This window comes from Hetaerina americana, unplaced genomic scaffold (genome assembly GCF_022747635.1).
Source record: "Hetaerina americana unplaced genomic scaffold, ioHetAmer1.1.p SCAF_3, whole genome shotgun sequence".
NCBI classification, from domain to species: Eukaryota; Metazoa; Arthropoda; class Insecta; order Odonata; family Calopterygidae; genus Hetaerina; species Hetaerina americana.
Genome location: NW_027286874.1, coordinates 91,831,856 through 91,849,552, shown reverse-complemented (window position 1 = coordinate 91,849,552; position 17,697 = coordinate 91,831,856). Strand labels below are relative to the sequence as shown.

The window sequence follows — 17,697 nt, the reverse complement described above, 5'->3', positions numbered from 1 at the left end:
GTCAAAATATGTTCAGAAGACCTCCAAATATGTATTTATGTTGAATTCCAGTCAAATTTTTTCATGAAAATAACATTTTTCTGTATTGTCCGTTGATACAGTATGAATGAAAAATAATTTTCATTTTATCTTCACTAACTTTGTCTTGTTAAATATATTGGGCCATTATACAAGGTCTGTTCTAAAAGTATCACGAATTTTGTATTTTCGCAGGTTACGTATCTTTCTATTTTCGATTTTTTTGCGGCATTCTGTTGGTACCTATTTCTCTCACTTATGCCAAAATGTTTGGCCATTTTAAATGTTCCACTAATCGTTGACAGTTGTTTTGCTTGGACGTGTTTTGGCTTGTCTTCGATTTTTGCTTGTTCCAAAAAATGGATTAAAGAATCTGTATAAAATTTTGTGTGAAAATGAAATTAAGTGCGCGGATGCATTCCAAATGTTGACTGTGGCATATGGAGAAGCTACCCTGGACTTATGCAACGTTTATCGGTGGTACAAAATGGGCTTAGAGGGCTGAGAAGTTGTGAACGATGAAGAGCGTGCTAGATGCTCGAGCACGTCAACAACAGACGAAAACATTGATGAAGTGAAGAAAATAGTATTGGCCAATCGTTGAATTACCGTTAGAGAAGTTGCTGAGGCATATGGCTTGGCTCGTGCCATTTGATTTTTGCCAATGATTTGGGCATGACATGGGTCGCTGCGAAATTCTTGACAAAATTGCTCAATTTCGACCGAAAACAGTGAAATTTCTGCCTTTTATTGCTTTGCAGTAGGTGGTTCCATTAAAGTATTTCTTGTAACGTCATTTAGCTTAAATGGAGTGTCAGGAGTAGTGCTTTTTTTGAAATTGTTAATTTTAATATCATCTAAATTAATTTTTGCTTTGTTAAAGTAACAGAGAAATCATTGGAATGTTCCTATTTTTATGCAGATCTGGGGCTCTGAAGGAAGAGTATGAAAGGTTAAGGGCAGAGATGCTGAAAGCTGAAGAAGACACTCAATTCACTTATCAGAAGAAGAAAGGAATTGCTGCTGAGCGGAAGGAAGCAAAGCTAGAAAAAGAGGAGGCTGAAAAGTATCAAAGGTTAAAAGATGAATTGGTATGTATTTCGCTTTAATGTTTTCCTACTAAAAATTGTGAAATTAAGCAATTTTAGCTTGATATAGGGATCCTTCCTATCTGGAAAATTTGGGTGGGGTTAATTATTACTAAGGAAAGTCAGGAAAATAAGGATAAATCGCTGAAAAATATTGTTCTGGGTTCTTTGCCTTTTATTTTCTTTGGCAGACTGGGTTGCAAAATGCTGAAGGTTTTCCCTAACAGCTTGGTTTTTTGTGAAGTTTATGTGAATATCAAGCTATCAATGTGGCACTGTGCTTTGTGACAACAAGCATGATACTTAAACTTCACCTGTTGTTATTAATGTAATTGATACATCCATAATTTGTACCAAATTGAACCACGTAATTTGGAGTAGTGTTAATATTAGAATATCAATTGGATATCATGCAAATAAGAATCTCCTGCTTCCAGCTTAAATAATGGTATAAAGGAACTGTTCATTTTTTATCTTCAGAGTGAGAAACAGATTGAATTACAACTCTTTGGCCTTTACCACAATGAGAAGGACATGGAGAGGTTTGATCTGGAGTTAAAGAGAAAGCAGCATGACTTGGAGAAGGTGGAAAAACGTAAGGAAAAAGCTGAAGAGCAACTGAAAGAGAAAAAGAAGGAACATGGAAAGCTCGGCAGGGAGCTTGCCAAAGTGGAACAGGAGATTCGTGAAATGGTGAGTTTCCTTGTGTCCTCAGAGTGCCCATATATTATGGAATCAAGATAATCTCAATTTTTAAATGAAATGATTTACTTTGTAATTCCAGACACTTTATTTAAAAAACACGACCCAGGTTTCGACGTTGAATGTCATCATCAGGTGGTCCTCATAGAAGCAAACTTGGTATATATACCTCCTGATCAAAGAAGGGGGGGTTGGTCAGAGAGGGAGGTTGGAGGGGTAAAAAGGTTACAATGTAGCTGGGAAGAAAAGAAAATCACATCTTTTTGACTTGGAAGAGTGGTAGGTTAGGAGTGGGGAGTGGGAGGGTTGTAAAATTTCGTTGTAAATTTAAAGAAAGAATTAAAGAACACTAAACATGTGTAAAAAATAAGAACATAACATCCCTCTTTGCTAAGCACCTCATCGAAAGTGACCACCAAAGTGACTCTGTGGCAAAAATTATTCATTTTGAAAATAAAGGTCAAAGGTTTGATACTTTGGAGCAGTTAGAAATTTTGAAATGTTTCCATTGTAAAGATGAACTTGCCAACGAAATTTTATATCCTTCCCACTCCCCACTCCTAGACCTGCCACTCTTCCAAGTCAAAAAGATGTAATTCTCTATTCTTCCCAGCTACATTGTGACCTTTTTACCCCTCCAACCTCCCTCTCTGACCAACCACCCCTCCTTTGATCAGAAGGTATATGTACCAAGTATGCTTCTATGAGGACTACCTGATGATGATGTTCAATGTCGAAAACTGGGTCATGTTTTTTAAATTAAGTGTGTAGAATTACAAAGTAAATTATTTCATTTCAATATGTAATGCAATTTCCATAAAGTTATGCCTGAGACAACAAATTTTAATCTCAATATGTTTGAATGACTTTGAAAAGTACAGTCTTTTTCCTGAAATATAGAAATGTTTGAAATCCCTCTTCATTATTGAAATGAAAAACTTAACTTTGTAAATCGCCACACTTTATTTAAAGTACAACGTAGGTTTTGACATTGGTCATCATCATCTGGTAGTTCCTACAGAAGACAACTTTGTATATATACTTTCAGAGCAGAGGGGGAAATCCCTCTTGATTAATTTAGGTATCATGCTGTAGTGAAATATTGGTCAATCATCAGCCAAAAATAAGCTGATTTCACATTAGATTTGGAATGATAGGCCGGATCAGTTAGTAATAGTCATTATCGTTTGTGTGTACCAATAAACCAGACTTTTTTTAACAAATGCTATTTCAAACATGCTTTAGTAATACCTGTTTAACCTCTTTGGTTCTGGTTGATTTGTAGTGGCTAGAGATGAATCGAATACCATTTTTTTCAATTTTGAATCTGAACTCGCAAGTACACATTGAAAAAGAACTCATATAAGTTATCAAGGAAGTATTTTCATTTGTATAGTAACTATGTATAATGTATTTCACTGAAGAAAGGTAATTGTTAATTTTTAAATAATGAAACTGACAATTCAAGGTCTAATAGAACTACATTGTTAAAACAGTGCTCAAGCAGATTAATACACTTTTTTGTTTAAATTGATGAAAAAATTAGCATTTAATTTTAATTGGTAATAAGATACCATACGTGGATAATTCACACTTTAACATGGAAAACGGTTCCCTTCAAAAGAATCTAAGTAATGAAGTCAAAAATTAAAATATTGAGGACTTCAGCATTTATAACAGTAAGGATCTGAGAATAAACAGGCAAAAATCTGCTGGTATGATTAGTGATAGTATTTTCCCCAAGGATACTATGAGTAGACCAGAAGTGAAGTACAATTGATTATTAGTGGTGTTGGCATGCCATTGATAACTCTTGGTATTGCTGGATAGATTTTAATTTGTAGCCTGATGTTAGGGTTCAACACACATTTTCTACCCTGAACAATATACTGCTTGGATGAAACAAGGCTAAGAAAAGAAATGCCGCTAAAATCACTGAGGCAATCAATTATTTCTGTTTAAGACTTGTTTCCAATACTAAGTAATTTTGGTGGTAGTTTAAGATATTCCTGTTCTTATATGGAGGCCTATGTTGTTTCATGTTGTGTGTTAGGAATTTAATACCTCCACTACACAATTCCTGAGCAGTTGCTAAGTTAGCTTCTATAATATGGTTTGCAATGAAGTAATAGTAGTAGATTCAGGGGAGGTGACTGACAGCTGAGGTCATTTGCGCTATTAGAAATGGATGGGAAGGGAGGAAGGGTGTAGAGAAACCCAGCATCAGCATTAGCTTATCTTATTGAAAGGCACCAAGGGGTCTGCAGTTTAACTTCCTATCTGATGGATGGCGTACTAATTCAGTACTCTCCACAAAGCACCTCAAGTAGACATTGGGATACCCCTGTAAAAAATCTGCTGGATCCAGTATTCGAACCCGGGCCCTCTGGGTGGCAAACCAGTATGCTAGCCACTGCACCATCTCAATTCCCATTTGTAATGAAAATAATTATAATTGTCTTTCTAACATTGAATTCTTAGATTACATACTAGAGGCCATTTTGAAAAAGTATTTATTTAAGATTGTTATTTAGAAAAGTGTGTCTTCTTCAAAACGAAATAGGAAGTTGAAATCAACAAGAAGCGACCTACCTTTATCAAAGCTAAAGAGCGAGTGACACACATGCAAAAGAAGCTTGAATCCGCAAGAAAATCACTTGCACAGGCCAAGAAGGCTCATGCAGCTCACATGGAAGACATTAAAGAGCTTGAGACAGAGCTGGCTGGAGTTGAAGCAAAACGGTTAGAGTATGAGGAAATGGTTGCTGGGGAGTCACAGAGCCAAGGAAGAGATGTCCATCTGGAAGATGCCCAGGTAAGTGTTTTACAAATTTTTTAGAGTGAGAATTTATGTGTGTGTGTATATTTATATATGTATATGTATATATACAGACATATATATGTATATATATATACATATATATACATATATATATACATATATATATATGTATATATATATATATATATATATATATACACACATATATATATACTACCTTGATCAAAAATTTCCCGGAATTTATTCAGAAAATTAAAAATACAAGTTTATTCATCTAAATCTATATTGTCCCCTTCAAAGTAATCCCCATCGACTGCAACACACTTATGCCAGCGCTTGATCCTATCCTCGAAACATTTTTTATATTCGGTTTTCGGTATGTCCATCAGTGCTTCCTGCGATTTTTCCATTACTTCCTCTTGGCTGCTAAAACGCATTCCCCGTAATGGTTTTTTAACTCGATTGAACAGAAAGAAGTCACAGGGAGCCAAATCAGGTGAATTCGGTGGCTGTTGGATGGTATTTGTTGCATTTTTCGTCAAAAAATTACGAATAATGATAGCGCTGTGCGACGGTGCGTTATCATGGTGCAAAATCCACGAGTTTTCTGCCCACATTTCTGGTCTCTTTCGGCGAATTGCTTCACGCAAACGTCTCATAACTCCCAAATAATACTCTTTGTTTACTGTCTGGCCTTCTGGCAAAAATTCATGATGCACTACACCGTTGTAATCCATGAAAACCGTCAGCATTGCCTTCTTTTTTGACTGAAAACGACGTGGTTTTTTTGGTCTCGGCTCATTTGGTGAACACCATTCACTTGCCTGATGTCTGGATTGCGTGTCGTACTCATAAACCCACGTCTCGTCTCCAGTAATGATCCTTTTGATGAATGTGGGATCGGATTCAGCCTCGCAAATCATGTCTTTTGCGACGTCAACACGGTCTCTTTTTTTGCATGAAATTGAGGTCTTTTGGCACCAACTTTGCTGCTACATGACGGAAACCCAAATCATTAACCACAATGTCTTGGGCGGATCCATAGGCAATGTTCAAGTCCTCCGCTATTTCTCTGATGGTTAATTTGCGGTTATTGACCAACATTTCTTTTACTTTATCAATTTTTTCACCGACTTTCGATGTCGATGGTCTGCCACTGCGTTCATCATCTTCGATTGACTCACGACCACTTCTGAACCGCTCGTGCCACTGGTAAACGACCGTTTTTTTTAGAGAATCGTTGCCGAAACACTTTTCCAACATTTCCAACGTCTGTGCGCCACTAAATCCGTTTTTTACGCAAAATTTAATACAAGTTCGTTGTTGCAAATTTAAATCCATTTCTGAAATTGTAAAAAATCGCCAACACACACAGAGATAGATGTACTCTTGGCTACGTAACTTTTGCAAATGTCAAGTTATGACACTAAGATTTAAAGGGAATATCAACAACAGATGTACCAATTTAACAAAAAAAACAGAACTCAAATCGGAACGATGGGAGCGCCACACGGTGGTTATTCCGGGAACTTTTTGGTCAAGGTAGTATATATACATATATATATACATATATATATACATATATATATACATATATATATACATATATATATACATATATATATACATATATATATATACATACATATATATATATATATATATATATATATATATATATATATATATATATATATATATATATATATACACACACACACACACACATATATATGCACACACACACACATACCGGACTCAACCTTTGCACCACCTATTTCCCCGGATCCCACAGACTGAAAATCTTTTTTAAAGAACTCTTTTCTATTTTCCATGACAATGACTTCACCTCATCCTTACTGTCCCAATGCCCCTCTTTTGCCTACGGATGACCCGCAAATCTCAAAAACCTTCTGAGGTCTACCAACCCTTTGGTGCCCCCCCTGACATATTTCCTCTACTTGCAATTGCCCCCAACACGAAACATGTCTCCTTTTCAGATCTGCTCCTCTCTCCCCACGTCCCCTCATTGTTCCCTTACCCCATTCCCATGCTAATTGCCTCTCGAGAAACATTATCTATCTTTTGTCATGCAAACAATGCACTTCATTTTACATAGGCAAATACATTATCTAATTCTTTTAATATCTAATACCCTTATCCATTCAAATGAACAATCAGTGCTACTCCTGTTATTCTGCCTGACTCTCTTCTCTTCCTATCCCTTCACATGCAAATTCCCGCAGCCTTTCCTTCGACCAGTGTTTCTTCCTAATTATCTTAGAATCCCTTCCCAATTTAGCCACCAATATAGTGGTGAGAACTAGCAAATCTGCATGTATACTAGCTTTCCAATCTTTTAAAATTCCCACCCTTAACTTCCTAACAGTACATAATATATGTAGTGTATGTATATACATTTATGTATGTATTTATATATGTGTGTGTGCATATTGATATATTATATATACATACATGCATGCACACATATATATATATATATATTTTTTTTTTAGTGTTGTATTTCTCATTTTACAATATCAGTAAAAAATCCTTGGCTTGGATGTAAAAAATTTTGCAAAAATGAGTTCTGAAACTTAAATGAAAATGAATCTTATACAAGGACATATAAAGTGATAAATAGATAATAGAATAAATAAAAATATTTATAAAGTAATTTATTGAACTTAATGACAAGTGTTCTCAAAAGTTTGTGTGTAGTGTGGAAGTATTCAATTTTCAATTCAATCACTGTTGAATATTGATTATCTATTCTAATTTAATGGAATGTGGCAGTGGATAATTGTAAATTATGTATGTGTTATTGGATGCATTATAACTTCTAGTCTATTTTGACCATATCAATAGTAAATTATATGTCTTAATTAATTTCTGCAGCCAATTAAATATTTTGTTTTTTCTTCATCATTCCTTGATGCAGTTGTTCATTCTATTTGCTCTTTCTAAAAATAATGGAAAGTTAAAATTACTGCCAGTTAAAACTCTTTGTTCCCCAGCTTCATTTTTATGCTGGTAAGCTACAGTGAAGGTTTATATGCATCAGTCACAAAATTCATGCCATTTCCTTTCCCCTATCTTTTAACCTAGTTATAAATAATTTGAAGAAGCTAGTACCAGTGGTGCCCAAAGTTTCAAAATTGAATTGAAATATATATGATTCCTGTTATCAAGTGATTTTGATCATATGTTTCCTGAAATGCTATCCTGTCGTCTTAAATTGTGTATTATTATTTTTTTATGTATTGCTTTTACTCGATGATAATATTCATTCAATTGTAATTTAGGTCAAAGAATACCACCGTCTCAAGGAAGAAGCCGGAAAGCGCTCTGCCCTCTACATGCAGGAATTGGACTCAGTGAATCGTGAGCAGAAATCAGATCAAGACCGCTTAGATAATGAAGGTCGTAAGAAAGCAGAGATTGAGAATCGATTAAGACAAAAAGGGCATGAGAAAGAAGAGGCTGAAAAGAGAGTGGAGAAGCTAGCTGAGCATATAAGGTTTTAGCACGTTTTACTTTAATTTCTTAGAAAGTTTTACATTGATTTAGACTTAAGGTATTTATTCCATTTTTATTTACTTGGTCCCATGAATGGTTGCAGAATCACTAAAACAAAGTGAAAACATGTCTATATTCAATATATGGGCAGATTTTATTTTGTATTTTAGTGTACAAAATTTATAGTCACCATATTACTTGGTTCACATTGCCTGAATACCGTGAATATTTAATGGGGTGGTTTGTCCTATCCTATCTTCATTGGACCTAAGCATGTGTGGTTTATACAGTAGTTGTGAATAACTGGATTGTGAACATGCCTTGTTTAATAGAATCTTGATATAAGGAGTACAGTACATTATAATGGAAAAAATTGGCTTTGCACACTACTCCATCACCATTATATTTTGTACTAATTTCAAGAGCCAGAGGGTTGAGAAATTTAAGAACCAAACTGACTTATCACAGGTTACATTGTTTTTTTGTATGAGTTTATTTTCCTAGTACTTCCAAGATTTTTTATAACAAAATGGACCACATAATTAAAAGTGTCTAGACTGTGTCCAATCCCAAATCCAACAAACAAAACAAACAAAATCCAACAAACCTTGGAAAATTGTGAAGCAGCTATGTGTGACTAAAAGTTGTGTAAATACTTGACACCCGGAAAATGATGAAAAATATCGATCATATATTTCTGCTTACAGAACAAGTGAAGCTGCTCTAGAAGAGCAACGGCGCCTAAGACGTGAGCTTGAGTCAGATGTGGGCTCCTCAAAAGAGAGAGTTCAGGAACTCCAACGTGACCTTGAGAGTGTAGTCGAACAGTTGGGAGATGCACGCGTTGACAAGCATGAGGATTCACGCAGAAAGAAAAAACAGGAGATAGTTGAAAATTTCAAGCGTTTGTTCCCTGGTGTTGTAAGTATGCTCCATAAAATTGACTTGAGCACGTACATTTGGCCTACCTTCTTTGATTGCATGCTTATAAAATTATTTGAGTCAATAAATAAAATTTGAATTTTAATTGAACTTTCCTTTTCAAAAGAATGCATTAATTAAGTGTATATATGTAATAACTGGTAAAATTTCCAAAAGGAAGTGTCTTAATGTAGATTCCTACTGTTTTTTTTTTCAAATTGGTAGCCTGTGAGTTGAAGGCAGTTCATGATTTTGTAACTTTTTGTGAAAGTATATCTTATGAAGTGTATTTAATTATCAATATGCAGTGTATGACAAGTGTGCTGCCTAATTGGTTGGGTATATTTCCTTGTCTAATGGCATTGTAAATATTCATGATATGCAAATTTTTAATCAAGCTCTATTGTGTATTAATTTCATTCAGGAACTTTTATAAACTTGGGTAGTATGAAAGAGACTACACTAGAATATACAGAGTACACTAATGTGTTTTTTTTTATCTACTTCCTTTTAATTGATCAAAATTTGAACAAAGCTAATGAACGACTATTATCTACTGACAAAAATAAAATGTTTGTAAAAGATTTTTTGAAAAGTTCTTTACCTGGAATTATTTTAATCTTGAATTCCACTACTATTCAGTGAGGTAAATGGAATCAACTACCTATGCTCGACTTATATTGTACATTATATATTTTCAGTATGATAGAATGATAAACATGTGTCAGCCTATACATAAGCGCTATAATGTGGCCATCACTAAAGTCCTTGGCAAGTATATGGAGGCAATAGTTGTAGATGCTGAGAAGACAGCTCGGCAATGCATTCAGTACCTCAAGGAGCAAATGTTGGAGCCTGAAACATTCTTACCTCTAGACTATATCCAGGCAAAACCTCTGAAGGAGCGTCTCAGGTAAGTTTTTGTAATTTTAGCTGCTAGACTACCATTATTAGCCCTTTTTTTAATAAACTTTGCTGGACAAAAATGAGTCTATCTCAGCAAACAAAACGTTTCTATAAATCTTTTAGTTCAACTGCATATTTCTTTAATTTTGTCACTAATTTCTAATCTATTGTTATCTCACAAAGTCAAATTATTTCCTTGAGGGCATGAGTGAAATGTCATTACTATTTATTACCCAATAAATAAATTTAATATATAGTAATGACTCTTCAAGTCCCCATGGGTTTTCATCCCTGTTAACTTAAATAGTTACCTGTGCGAGCTCATTTTAATTATGTAATTTATTAAAACTAAAACAAAATTCAATTAAATTTCTGCATTGGTGTAGCATGGAGACTTAAGTTTCTGCATTAATCAAAGTATTTTATTGATTACAATGCAACAATTTCAGAGTAAAAATCATTCCCCTCAACCAGGATTTGAACCCAGATCCCTCGATGTCCAGCCAATTGCTTTAGCCAACTAAGCGATCGAGGCATCCTCTTACAGTCCAAAATTCAATAGCTTAAGTGGCTGAAACACTCGGCTGGACATTGAGGGATCCGGGTTCAAATCCTGGTCAAGGTATATGATTTTTACACTCTGAAATTGTTGCATTGTAATGCATATTAGTGGATGGCTCTGTCAAAAGTTACTGCTGCGGCATCTCCTGTAGTTTCTTGGAATTTATTTTCTTGATATTTTTTTGTATAATTTTTTTGTTATCTTTTATACAGGAATATTAAGGAGCCAAAAAATGTGAAGCTGTTGTATGATGTCCTCCAATATGATCCCCCTGACATTAAGAGAGCAGTTTTATTTGCCACCAACAATGCCCTTGTCTGTGAAACGCCAGAAGATGCTATGAAAGTGGCGTATGAATATGAGTCATCTCATCGTTATGATGTGAGTAATGTTCATTTGAGAAACATTTCTTTTTCAATTTATATGGATTAGTGTTTACTAAATCTTTTGCATCTATTATATTAGGGAAGCAAGATATCAAGCATGCTTAAGAAATAGTGAAGGGTGACTCCACTTGCATTAACAATATTACAAAAATTGCTTTTTTCTGTATCACCTCTGTACAGATTCTGATATCTTTAATGACCTTTTTTCAGATTTGTTTAACATAAACCTTAATGTAAAATTTCTCAGCTAAAACTAATTTGAATGATCTATTAAGAATTATATAAACATAAAACTAAACTAATGAATGAAACCTGCAAAAAAGTTTATGGAAATTGGCTCATCATCACAATAACTACATCTTTGACTTACTTTTGATAAATGATTTGCTTCTCCGAGAACAGTTTAATTGAAGGGTTGTGTGGTGCAACATAGGGTGGCCTATCACAATATTAATGTTTAACTCAGCATATGTGGGCCCTCAAGCTTGAGTACTTAATACTTTATTATAATTAGATATTGATAGTTTAAGTTACGATGAATGAAATTACATCTGTACATACTTTTATAGCATATTAGTGCCAGAATTGTTCATTCAAACATCGTAAAAATGTGATGCAACATGTTGTCTAGACTACCTATGCATGTCTGGAATGCTTCATCATAAAATCTTCGCTAGGCTTATATTTCTCTGGATTGCAGTATTTTATAGTTGCTCATGATGTTGGAAGTGGAAAAAGCTGTACCTTAACTCTGTAGGTATTTAATGAAAAATGCCTTATTTCAAGCCTTTTGAAGAAAATTTGATAGTATTAATATTGATGCTATCGATTTAGCACCATGATAAATGATTGATTCAGAGAGGTCCTCTAAAGTTGACTTTAATAATTTTACTGTACCTTCTAAATAATAGTAGAAACGACTCTTTTGGTACTCTTTATTTTAATGAGTTTATTAAAATTTATTTTTAAATAATTAATATTTCAGGCCGTGGCTCTAGATGGAACTTTCTACCAAAAATCCGGAATAATTTCTGGTGGAAGTTTAGATCTGGCTAGGAAAGCAAAGCGCTGGGATGAAAAACACCTGTCACAACTCAAGCAGAGAAAAGTATGTTCACTTTTACACTCTAGAGAGAATATTCTGTAAAAGTAATCGTCATTGGGAAAAGTTGCTGTTAATGTCTTATATTTTTTTCCTTCCAGGAAAGACTTGGGGAGGAGCTGCGTGAATCAGTCAAGAAGTCAAGGAAAGAGTCTGAATTAAATACGGTTGAGTCACAGATTCGTGGGCTGGAAACTCGCCTTAAATATTCCAAGACTGACAAAGAAAACACCGTGAGCTAATTCAAACATTATTTTTATGTGTTTTGTCATTACAAATTACTTAATAACATTTTTATTTTTTCAGACCAAGCAAATTCAACAAGTTCAAAAGGAATTAGAAGATTTGAAGCTTAAGTTGGAATTATTTGGGGTTAGTAATTTTTCACCTTTTCAATCTATTATATAAAAATATGAGTGTATACTTAGTTGTAAAAATTTAAATGCTCTACAGAAAGAGTTTAAAAAAATTTTATTGGGTGAAAGCAAGCCCAATTATTGGTAGGAATATGATTATGGTCAATCCCAGTGGTAAAATATTGAGTCAGTTAAGTAGACTTACCTAAAAGCCGGACAAATTTTGTTACAAATTTTATTACTGAAAGGATTAACAGTTTTTCATGTTATTACTACGTCCTGCATTATGAAAACCACTGAGCATCCAGGATAAGAAATGGTTACTTTCCTTTATGCATATATTGTGGCTAACAAACAGTTTTCAAAATTTTATTGATCTGGTATGTAATGATATTTCTAAAATGTTCTGCAAATTTGTCTGTCTTTTGTCCAGAAATTTGAAAATGCATTTTTCTAACCAATTAATTTTATTGACTAAGGGACAAATCTTTCCCATTTTCCAAGTTTTTGTAGGAAAGACACTTGTGTGTACATAATGGGCAATTTTGACTTTCATTCATCAATTTCCATGAGACTTTGGGAATTGTTTGTGCCACTGGTAGAATTGTACATCTTGAACCAAATTCTACATAGCTAAAGCTAAGTCATTGAATTAAGACAATCATGGGGATATCCAGAGTGAAATGAATTGCAGATGGTCTACCTAATACCCTTGGATGATGCCTCTGATTGATATCCAAAGAATGTTGCTTTTCTGATGTTGCACAAAGAGATATGCTAATTTTTTTACTGTCTTCTCTGGTTTCTAATATTGGCATACCCAAATGTGAGGTGCAGAATTGTACCACTTGTATGATATATTAATAGAATTCATGATTATTAAAAAAAAATTTATTTTAGTATCAGGTGATAATCATACATACTTAAGTGATGCAATTCTATAAAGAAAATTTATCTTGAATTACTGATTGTTGCACTTTTCCACTTGATAAAATTTTATTTTACGACCGGGTTTCAATGTATTACATCATCATCATTGACCTGGTCGTAAAGTAAAATTTTATCAAGTGGAAAAGTGCTACGATCAGTTATTCATCATATAAATCTTGTTGCTGAAATCGTGGAGGGTGGCCAGTGATGCATTAAGGCTTTATTTGAATTTTAATCAGAGATCTTGTCAGCAGACATATTCACTGTCCTAATAATAAATTTAAAAACATTATAAGTTGGCCCAAGGCATTGTATGCTTGAGAAGAATTCAGCTATTCATTACATATGTTTATGTTACCTTACTTTATTCTAGCCTCAAATTGATGAAATAGAGCGCACTATGAGGGCACGTGACCAGCAAATACAGGAAATCAAAGAAAATATGAACAATGTGGAAGATGTGGTGTTTGCTAGCTTCTGTGCCCAAATTAATGTGGCCAACATCAGGCAGTATGAAGAAAGGGAATTAAGGAGCCAGCAGGAAAGAGCCAAGAAGAGGCTGGAATTTGAGAACCAGAAAAATCGCATCCTGAATCAGCTGGAGTTTGAGAAGTCAAGGGATACATTAAGTAAGGATGCTAATTTCAGTCACTTAATCTTTCTTTCCTACAGCTTTATAAAATAAGTAAAAAATCTGTCCCAGAATATTGCAGCAAGTCGCGCAACCTAGGCAGTTTATCCCGAAAATGTTGGAATGCATTTTATACAGCATTATTTGGAGCATGTTTACCCCTTTACATATTACCTGAACATATTTAAACCAACATAGCTGTGCCATTTTACTGTTAGCATTGTAAAGAGACTTGGGTATTAAAGACGGGAAATGGCATCTTTTAGGTAGCTGCTCAGGTAATCTAATACCTATGCCTATAGTAGTTAAACAAATGTAATTTTCACTTTATGTTTAAATTAAAGCTGGCAAAAGTAGACTCACACAAGCAAGTGAAGAAAGTTATCATTTATTTGCGACAGACATTATACTTATATAAAGTATAATGTTATATTATTAACATTATACACATGTAAAGTTGTTCATAGTGGAAAAAACTTCTGTTTCCCGCATCATACTATAAGTACCTCCACAGGCACTCAGATTTTTTTAGGTTAGAATATCTGAAAAAAATAAAATAATCTGACAGAAAAGGATCAAAGAATTTGATGTTAACACTTAATGCAAAGAAAATTAAACAGTTACGTGGGTAGGCTGATGACTAGTGCACACATACTTGTAGAGCACGAACAAAAACAAATAGCAAGATTGAGCAAAAAGTGCATAAAAGTACAATTCTTAAGTTTCAAAATCATTTCTTTATTTTTCAACATATTCACCATTAAGGCTAACACATTTTTCCCAACATGTAACAAGTTTTATTCCGTCAAATATTGAAGGTCAGTAAAAAAGTTCCCATTTATATTTATTGTTTCTGTGTTATTCTTAGTTTGATTTATTCTTAAATTGCTTAAGAGTTCTTCTGAATGCAGAACGATTTCAAAGTTCATTGCACTGTAACAATGATGTCCCCTTTCATCTGCCATTTGCCATATGTATATATATTGCCATATTGTATGAGAGCATAATTTTCTCAAAAATTCAGTCGAGCTACCATGAATGTATTTCCGCCCACCCAAATTTATCATTTGTCACAGTGTAGCAGTATTTTTATTATTTACTTCAGTGTTCACTGAAGTTCAGTTCAGGTTATCTTGCTTTGTGATTTATGGAACTCACATTATGCATTATGTTCCTTCTCAGATTTCAGTAGTAATTTTTTCTATGGTGAAAGATCCCTTCCTACCAGTTTGAATGAATTGGCCTTAGCTTCTCTGAAATTATTTATCAATTCACTCAACTTCAGTTGTAAGCCATGGTATTTTACGCTTTTTACACAGTGTTCCAATCTTCGATGTAATAATTTTTTACCTATATCAACTCTATTATATTATTAATGCTTATTAATTTACTATTCAAATATTTAAATTCATATTTTCTAATTTATTTCTATTTTAAAATTATTATTATTTACATCATTATTAGTCAACCTAAGGAGTACATTTTGGGGCAAAAATGTGTAGATCAAGAACTTAAAAGTTAGCAAAAGAGGTGAGATTGCTTATTAAGTCTATCAAATGTCAGTGCTATAAAAGTAAACCTTCCAAATTGGACCCAATGAAGCCAGCAGTTTTAGGTGCTCAAATGTATACTTTCTATATTAAATGTGTAGACTTTGTCGAGAAAAATGCCCTGAGTACTGAAGTTTCCATGAAGTTAATAGATGAACTGGATATAAATAGGTAGTACTAGGACCATTAATGGTGAAATAAGATTGAAGGTTAAGAAAGTTATGGGTTTTGTGTTAAGGGAATATTTCTGTTAAACTTGGGAAATTTGGCAGATGTTTTGGAAAAATCAGTATTTGAGACATTTATCATGAAGCATATAGCACTGTTGTAGCTAAAATATTACATTGCATCCAATCATGTTTTACCATCCATCACTGTTCGATTGTTCAGGCAAGCATTCATCAGCTTCATTTTCAAGCTTGCTACCAACCAAATATTGTGTGTGACACAATATTTTTGTTCCATGACGCAAGACTTTTTTATTCTATTCAATATGTGCGTCTTTAATGCTTAGTGCATTGGATTCATTTTAGAAATAAACTACATTGTATATGAGTTAATATGTAATGCCTTAGTCACATATTTTGTATGCATTTCATTGACTAACAACATATTGTTCCTATTATGGTTATATGCTGGCATCTTATGAGGGAAAAATTGCGAGTTCGTGTGTCAGTCTCAAAAAATAAGAGAATTGGTACTTACGAAATGAGTGGGCTTCTTACTCTATTTATTTAGGATTTTATGGTAATGATTTCAAATATTTTGGTCTTAGCTAAAAATATTGTAACTATGATAAGAAAGTTCATTTCCATTTTTGACAGGTTTGGTTTTTTTACTTACCTCTGAGTTTATATGCGTGTATGCTTTAACTTTTGATAGATAATGTGTTGCGCTGGGAGAGAGCTGTGCAGGATGATGAAGATGAACTTGAGCGTGGAAAGTTGGCTGAACACCGTCAAATGACAGAAATTGACAAGGACATGAGGGATTTGGACCGGCTTAAATCTGAAAGATTGGCCAAGAAGACTGAGGTAGATGGCATGGACGAGCAAATTGGCAAGGTTTGTTTCTTTTATAAGTACTCAAAAAATCTCCTATTGCTCCAGTACTTGAGAGTCTTTATTTTAAGTTCTCCCATTTTGCTTGTGAATACCAATTGGGATATTTATATGCATGATACAAATAATGAGAGATTCAACTTAGTTTTTCTTTTTATTATTATCTTGTCTTTAAAAAATTCTCTAAATCCTACTTTTGTGCTACTTAATAGGTTAACATCCTCTCCTTTCATGAGATTATTTCACCTAAGAGAGCTTTATTAATACATTTAATATGTTTGACTTGAGTTGAAAATTATTCATCATAATTATCAATGATAAAGTTATAAGCAAAGTGTTAAGTGCATTACAACTATATAATATGAAGCATTAATAAAATATGGGCCAATTGCTAAGGCAGAGTATTCACAAAAGAAAAACGCTAAGTGTTGAAACCCAGGTTGTATATACTGTGGAGCTAGGAGTTAGGTAGGTAATGTATTTGTTGTAAGGACTCCTGCGGGAGACTTCATTTTGCTCATAAGTTGAAATTATGAGGAATAAAAATGACTTCTGACCTAAACATTATGAATTGTGAAAAAAAGTAAGAACTGGTGACTGACAATCAAGATCATTTGCACCTCCTTTACGCAACAGTTATACACATAACAATGATGACTCCTGAATAATAAAAACTATTGAAACATGCATTATTGCATCCAGACTACACTGAATCAAAATTAATTTTATTTTCTCCAAAAATTTTGAAGGTTGACTACTGTTTGCAACAGTCGAACAGCAAGGTAGCTCAGATTCTCGTGCGTTAAGTTTTCCTCAATTATTCAGGAATGTAAATTTTATCCTGCTTGATAATGGAAAGATAAGGCAAAAAAAGAACATTTTCCTTATTGGACCAAGCAAAAATTTTGGAGTGAGTTGATTCTCACAATGGAACCCATATTAATCTTGTAAAACACTGTAGATTGCCGGTCTTTACACTAAATACCATAGTGAAAAATAGTGAGTCTACTCTGAAATATGCAAACCAGTGCAGGCAGACATTTGTCTAAAAAGAGGAAATATGTCAAGAATCACAAGTATGAAAAATTAGGTTTACTCAAAGAGTGGTTTAAAGTGCTTCAAGTATCTTCAAGAATCTCCATGAATGCTGTCTTCATGAGAGAAAGATTAGAAATCAAAGACT

General features: G+C 33.8%; 1 protein-coding gene across 2 annotated transcripts in view; it reads left to right on the top strand.

Moving 5' to 3' along the window:
• The window catches only part of SMC1 (structural maintenance of chromosomes 1), a 33,389-nt gene that overhangs the window by 5,032 nt on the left and 10,660 nt on the right, over positions 1 to 17,697 (top strand). For both annotated transcript variants that reach the window (XM_071587711.1, XM_071587712.1), the window contains exons 6-17: positions 941 to 1,109; positions 1,587 to 1,799; positions 4,372 to 4,623; positions 7,896 to 8,110; positions 8,817 to 9,030; positions 9,732 to 9,943; positions 10,711 to 10,879; positions 11,870 to 11,992; positions 12,088 to 12,219; positions 12,293 to 12,358; positions 13,646 to 13,901; positions 16,336 to 16,517. In XM_071587711.1, coding sequence (XP_071443812.1) covers positions 941 to 1,109; positions 1,587 to 1,799; positions 4,372 to 4,623; positions 7,896 to 8,110; positions 8,817 to 9,030; positions 9,732 to 9,943; positions 10,711 to 10,879; positions 11,870 to 11,992; positions 12,088 to 12,219; positions 12,293 to 12,358; positions 13,646 to 13,901; positions 16,336 to 16,517 — 2,203 coding nt within the window. The remainder of the gene's footprint in view (positions 1 to 940; positions 1,110 to 1,586; positions 1,800 to 4,371; positions 4,624 to 7,895; positions 8,111 to 8,816; positions 9,031 to 9,731; positions 9,944 to 10,710; positions 10,880 to 11,869; positions 11,993 to 12,087; positions 12,220 to 12,292; positions 12,359 to 13,645; positions 13,902 to 16,335; positions 16,518 to 17,697) is intronic.